Raw genomic sequence first — 7,500 nt, 5'->3', positions numbered from 1 at the left:
CCACACTGCGGTCGGTAACATTAAGCCTATATCATCAGCAAGCAAGCATTAAATTGATCATTTATAAGATTATATGCTCAAAGAATCATTAAATTGATCAAAAGTGACAGTAAAAGCATTTATAATGTTACAAAAGATTCTATTTCAAACAAATGCTATTATTTATTTTCTATTCAACAATATATCAAATAAATGCAGCGTTGGTGAGCAGAAAAAAAACATTAAAGGGGTGGTAACATTTTCACAAGATGTAAAAAAAAGTCTCTGATGTCCCCAGTGTGTGTGTGAAGTTTTAGCACAAAATACCCCACAGATATTTTTATATCGCATGTTAAAGTCACTTTTTGAGGGTTTGAGAAAACGCACCGTTTTGTGTCTGGCCCTTTAAATGCAAATGAGCTGCTGCAGAGGGCGGGGTTTCAAGAGCTCGCATGTGTTAGCAGCTGCGATTACCTTAATGTTGTGTTTGATCATAAACAACATCTGCAAAGTTACAACGTTTAAAGTTCAAAGTAAAGGGAGATATTTGCTTTTTAAGAACTACAACAAGCGGCTGGTAGAGAATATACATGAGCTTCCTCCCGGGTTAGTGACATCACAACCCTAGAATTTACATAAACCCGCCCCCTGAACACGATTTATAGATTTTAATATTTTAATGACAGAATATGCTAATCAAAGTTTGAACATAAAAGGCTAAAGGTTTTAGAAATTTTCAGTGCATGTGTGTGTGAGTGCAAGCTGTTGAAGCTCCGCCCCCTGTGCCGGGAGCAGCAGATCATTTGCATTTAAAGGGACAGTCACAAAACGGTGTGTTTTTGCTCACCCTCAAAAAGTGACACTTTAACATGCTATATACAAATATCTGTGGGGTATTTTGAGCTAAAACTTCACACACACACACTCTGGGGACATCAGAGACTTATTGTACATCTTGTGAAAGGATTATATAATCCTTATATAATGTAGTATGGTTTCTCACCGGTGTGTGTGCGCATGTGTCTCTTGAGGTCGAAGGTGTCGTTGAAGCCTTTCCCGCAGTATCTGCACGGGTGTCTCTTGATCAGACTGTGGCACTTCAGGTGCCGGGTCAACATGCGCTGGAGCGGGAACGCTTTGTGGCACACCGAACACAGGAACTCCGACAAGCCGCCGGATTCACGCGCCTGGATCAGAGGAACACAGCATGTGCCGTATAAACACTCACCGTTCTCCGAAACAACGTATAAACACTCACCGTTCTCCGAAACAACGTATAAACACTCACCGTTCTCCGAAACAACGTATAAACACTCATTGTTCTCCGAAACAACGTATAAACACTCACCGTTCTCCGAAACAACGTATAAACACTCACCGCTCTCCGAAACAACGTATAAACACTCATTGTTCTCCGAAACAACGTATAAACACTCATTGTTCTCCGAAACAACGTATAAACACTCACCGTTCTCCGAAACAACGTATAAACACTCATTGTTCTCCGAAACAACGTATAAACACTCACCGCTCTCCGAAACAACGTATAAACACTCACCATTCTCCGAAACAACGTATAAACACTCATTGTTCTCCGAAACAACGTATAAACACTCATTGTTCTCCGAAACAACGTATAAACACTCACCGTTCTCCGAAACAACGTATAAACACTCACCGTTCTCCGAAACAACGTATAAACACTCACCGTTCTCCGAAACAACGTATAAACACTCATTGTTCTCCGAAACAACGTATAAACACTCATTGTTCTCCGAAACAACGTATAAACACTCACCGTTCTCCGAAACAACGTATAAACACTCATTGTTCTCCGAAACAACGTATAAACACTCACCGTTCTCCGAAACAACGTATAAACACTCACCGTTCTCCGAAACAACGTATAAACACTCACCGTTCTCCGAAACAACGTATAAACACTCATTGTTCTCCGAAACAACGTATAAACACTCACCGCTCTCCGAAACAACGTATAAACACTCACCGCTCTCCGAAACAACGTATAAACACTCATTATTCTCCGAAACAACGTATAAACACTCACCGTTCTCCGAAACAACGTATAAACACTCACCGTTCTCCGAAACAACGTATAAACACTCACCGTTCTCCGAAACAACGTATAAACACTCATTGTTCTCCGAAACAACGTATAAACACTCACCGTTCTCCGAAACAACGTATAAACACTCACCGTTCTCCGAAACAACGTATAAACACTCACCGTTCTCCGAAACAACGTATAAACACTCATTGTTCTCCGAAACAACGTATAAACACTCATTGTTCTCCGAAACAACGTATAAACACTCATTGTTCTCCGAAACAAGCTGCATTTATTAAACACTAGACCAACATCCACCTGAACGTTCCATGAGCAACGCATTCGTAACGTTTATTACACACCAGGGTCTCATTTATAACAGAACCGGCCCTGAACGAGCCGTACACACTTCACACGCATGCGCTGTGCACTATAAACTTTCTTTGTAATGTATTTTATATGGATCGGCTACTTAGTGCTTTTTATCATATGTCATATTCTCCTAATGTCTCGTACCGTTAAACATGGAATCACGTGGATAAATATGCATATGCAAATGATATGCAGATGAGGATATAGTAAACGAGGCGCTGTAAGCTCATATATGGATATTTCGGGGAGGAGACGCTAATGTGAGGATGTGAGATGTGGTTCGTCACCTTGTTCAGCGGTGCTGATGTTAATGCAGCGGGAGGAAGAGGAAGAGGAAGAGGAAGAGGAAGAGGAAGAGGAAGTGAACTCTGAGGCGCCTGAACCCTCTCCATCCCACAATCCTCTCTGCGACGCTCCAGAGCTTCAGAAGCAGGTGTGTGTTTATGGACGCGCTCCGACACTGATTCCAGACCCGCAGCACTGTGTGTCTGTACAGCTACTGAAACACACAAACACACACACACACACACACACATTAGTTCACTACAGAAGATCCCACATTGAATGATTATCGCTGCAGTGTTGCCCATGAGAATTTTTCCTCAGGTTTTTGGTTTAGATTTCAACACAAAAATTATTGTAAAATTTAATAAAATAATTTTTTTATTTTTTTTATTTTTTTATTTTTATTAATATTTTATTGAATTTTCTCAGGTTTTTTGTTTGGTTTTCAGCTCACAAAAATATGAAATATAATAAAATATTTTTCTAAGGTATTTTGTTTGGTATTTTGTTTGGTAAATAATTAAAATATAATTAAATAAAAAATGTTTTTTAAATATAATACAATAAAATATTTTTCCCAGGTTTTTTGTTTGATTTTCAGCATCTATAGATATACATATTTGACTAGCTCAGTCGAGTCAGCTTTATTCTACAGTGCTTTCAGACTCACAGTGATAACAGGAAAATAACAGAATCAATGATGCAAACTTCATCAAATATGAGACAAATTCAGAACGTTTCAGTAACGTTCAAGTTATTTCTGAATGTTCTCTAAAAGTACATGTTTTAATAACGTTTTTTCTTGGTAATGTGATCGTTAATGGAAACATTCCATTGTATCATTCTTCAAACATTATGGAACGTTACATTGTATCATTCTTCAAATTATGGAGCGTTACATTGTATCATTCTTCAAATTATGGAGCGTTACATTGTATCATTCTTCAAACATTATGGAACGTTACATTGTATCATTCTTCAAATTATGGAGCGTTACATTGTATCATTCTTCAAACATTATGGAACGTTACACTTGAATGTTCCCTGAACATTCCGAAACAATTTGTTACATTTAAAAAATGGCAGATGAACATCCAACTGAAAACATTCCATGAACGCTTTATAAATAATGTTTTGTGCTAACATTTTGAGAAGATTATTAAACACCAGATAACTTTGAACGAATGTTAATGCAAGAGCGTTTGTTCTGAACTCTGAGTAACTGATGCTCAGGTGTTCATCAGGTGTTCATGTGTTCATCAAGTGTTCATGTGTTCATCAAGTGTTCATTTGTTCATCAAGTGTTCATGTGATCATCAAGTGTTCATCAAGTGTTCATGTGATCATCAAGTGTCCATGTGTTCATCAAGTGTTCATGTGTTCATCAAGTGTTCATGTGATCATCAAGTGTTCATCAAGTGTTCATGTGATCATCAAGTGTTCATGTGTTCATCAAGTGTTCATGTGTTCATCAAGTGTTCATGTGATCATCAAGTGTTCATCAAGTGTTCATGTGATCATCAAGTGTTCATCAAGTGTTCGTGTGATCATCAAGTGTCCATGTGTTCATCAAGTGTTCATGTGATCATCAAGTGTTCATCAAGTGTTCATGTGATCATCAAGTGTCCATGTGATCATCAAGTGTTCATGTGTTCATCAAGTGTTTATGTGTTCATCAAGTGTTCATGTGATCATCAAGTGTTCATGTGTTCATCAAGTGTTTATGTGTTCATCAAGTGTTCATGTGATCATCAAGTGTTCATGTGTTCATCAAGTGTTCATGTGTTCATCAAGTGTTCATGTGATCATTAAGTGTTCATGTGATCATCAAGTGTTCATGTGTTCATCAAGTGTTCATGTGATCATCAAGTGTTCATCAAGTGTTCATGTGTTCATCAAGTGTTCATGTGATCATCAAGTGTTCATGTGTTCATCAAGTGTTCATGTGATCATCAAGTGTTCATCAAGTGTTCATGTGATCATCAAGTGTTCATCAAGCGTTCATGTGATCATCAAGTGTTCATCAAGTGTTCATGTGATCATCAAGTGTTCATCAAGCGTTCATGTGATCATCAAGTGTTCATGTGTTCATGTGATCATCAAGTGTTCATGTGTTCATCAAGTGTTCATGTGATCATCAAGTGTTCATGTGTTCATCAAGTGTTCATGTGTTCATCATGTATTCATCAAGTGTTCATCAAGTTTTCATGTGTTCATCAAGTTTTCATGTGTTCATCAAGTGTTCAGGTGTTCATCAAGTGTTCATCAAGTGTTCATCAAGTGTTCATCAAGTTTTCATCAGGTGTTCATCAAGGTTTCATGTGTTCATCAAGTGTTCAGGTGTTCATCAGGTGTTCATCAAGTGTTCATCAAGTTTTCATCAAGTGTTCATCAAGTGTTCATCAAGTGTTCATGTGTTCATCAAGTGTTCATGTGTTCATCAAGTGTTCATGTGATCATTAAGTGTTCATGTGATCATCAAGTGTTCATCAGGTGTTCATGTGATCATCAAGTGTTCATCAAGTGTTCATGTGATCATCAAGTGTTCATGTGTTCATCAAGTGTTCATGTGTTCATCAAGTGTTCATGTGATCATCAAGTGTTCATCAAGTGTTCATCAAGTGTTCATCAAGTGTTCATCAAGTTTTCATCAGGTGTTCATCAAGTGTTCATGTGTTCATCAAGTGTTCATGTGTTCATCAAGTGTTCATGTGATCATTAAGTGTTCATGTGATCATCAAGTGTTCATCAAGTGTTCATGTGATCATCAAGTGTTCATCAAGTGTTCATGTGATCATCAAGTGTTCATGTGTTCATCAAGTGTTCATGTGTTCATCAAGTGTTCATGTGATCATCAAGTGTTCATCAAGTGTTCATGTGATCATCAAGTGTTCATCAAGTGTTCGTGTGATCATCAAGTGTCCATGTGTTCATCAAGTGTTCATGTGATCATCAAGTGTTCATCAAGTGTTCATGTGATCATCAAGTGTCCATGTGATCATCAAGTGTTCATGTGTTCATCAAGTGTTTGTGTTCATCAAGTGTTCATGTGATCATCAAGTGTTCATGTGTTCATCAAGTGTTTATGTGTTCATCAAGTGTTCATGTGATCATCAAGTGTTCATGTGTTCATCAAGTGTTCATGTGTTCATCAAGTGTTCATGTGATCATTAAGTGTTCATGTGATCATCAAGTGTTCATGTGTTCATCAAGTGTTCATGTGATCATCAAGTGTTCATCAAGTGTTCATGTGTTCATCAAGTGTTCATGTGATCATCAAGTGTTCATGTGTTCATCAAGTGTTCATGTGATCATCAAGTGTTCATCAAGTGTTCATGTGATCATCAAGTGTTCATCAAGCGTTCATGTGATCATCAAGTGTTCATCAAGTGTTCATGTGATCATCAAGTGTTCATCAAGCGTTCATGTGATCATCAAGTGTTCATGTGTTCATGTGATCATCAAGTGTTCATGTGTTCATCAAGTGTTCATGTGATCATCAAGTGTTCATGTGTTCATCAAGTGTTCATGTGTTCATCATGTATTCATCAAGTGTTCATCAAGTTTTCATGTGTTCATCAAGTTTTCATGTGTTCATCAAGTGTTCAGGTGTTCATCAAGTGTTCATCAAGTGTTCATCAAGTTTTCATCAGGTGTTCATCAAGGTTTCATGTGTTCATCAAGTGTTCAGGTGTTCATCAGGTGTTCATCAAGTGTTCATCAAGTTTTCATCAAGTGTTCATCTAGTGTTCAGGTGTTCATCAAGTGTTCAGGTGTTCATATGTTCCTCAGGTGTTGATATGTTCATGTGTTCATATGTTCCTCAGGTGTTCATGTGTTCCTCAGGTGATCATATGTTCCTCAGGTGTTGATATGTTCATGTGTTCATATGTTCCTCAGGTGTTCATGTGTTCCTCAGGTGATCATATGTTCCTCAGGTGTGCATGTGATCAGGTGTTCATGTGTTCATATGTTCCTCAGGTGTTGATATGTTCATGTGATCATGTGTTCCTCAGGTGTTGATATGTTCATGTGATCATGTGTTCCTCAGGTGTTGATATGTTCATGTGTTCATATGTTCCTCAGGTGTGCATGTGATCATGCGATGAGGTGTTGATGTGTTGACGTACCTGCGGTGTGCCCGAGGCTGAGGTCCGGCTCCGTCCACTGCCATCCTCCACACATCGCCTGCTTCCTCTTGACCAGGAACGAGCGTGGCATCCTGGAGCTCCTCTGATGAAGTCCAGTCTACGGTGTCTGGAGAGTGAATCTCAGAGCGGAGGATTTCCATATCTCTGGAGAGAGGACACACCTGTGCGTGCGCGCGCTGCTTTAACTGCTGCTCCGCTGGTTTGCATGCCAGGTAGAGAGAATCTGGTCTCCTCATTTAACTGGACCTGCCATGCAAATGCAGCCGCGGCTGAAGGGCTCGGCGCGCTAACAGGAGCCGCGCACTAGGAAAATCATGCTTTTATTTCACGTTCCACTTGATTGTCTGTCGGGTTTATGTCACCCAAACTGGGACAAAGGCAATTCAAATGTGCTTCTGTACTGTTGACTCTCTGTTAGCCTGCCGGGGAGCGCTTGAAAGGCTTTAGTCCGCACAGGTGTGCTTTTCTTCAGACTCCTCAAAAGCTCTTCCATCAGTTATCTGTCAGTGCAACTGTGCCCGCACCAGCTCGCGGTGATTACTGTAGATGGAAATGCACTCGGATTACAATAAGACTTCAACTGGTCATTTTCATTTAACTTCTTATAAGAAAATAACTCAAACTGAAATAGGAATGAAGAAAAAA

At 39.1% G+C, this 7,500-nt stretch overlaps 1 protein-coding gene across 1 annotated transcript in view; it reads right to left on the bottom strand.

The window, feature by feature from the left end:
- The window catches only part of LOC306991753 (transcription factor ovo-like homolog lin-48), a 10,316-nt gene extending 3,255 nt beyond the window's left edge, over positions 1-7,061 (bottom strand). Inside the window, exons 1-3 of the mRNA XM_079599891.1 lie at positions 6,835-7,061; positions 2,707-2,918; positions 983-1,166 (exon numbers count right to left, since the gene is read on the bottom strand). Of these exons, the coding sequence (XP_079456017.1) occupies positions 983-1,166; positions 2,707-2,918; positions 6,835-6,925 (487 nt within the window). The 5' untranslated portion in view covers positions 6,926-7,061. The remainder of the gene's footprint in view (positions 1-982; positions 1,167-2,706; positions 2,919-6,834) is intronic.
- Positions 7,062-7,500: the final 439 nt, after the last annotated feature.

This window comes from Phoxinus phoxinus (genome assembly GCF_949152265.1).
Source record: "Phoxinus phoxinus genome assembly, chromosome: 23".
NCBI lineage: Eukaryota > Metazoa > Chordata > Actinopteri > Cypriniformes > Leuciscidae > Phoxinus > Phoxinus phoxinus.
Note: the sequence above shows the minus strand (reverse complement) of the source record. Positions and strands in the feature narration are given on the sequence as shown.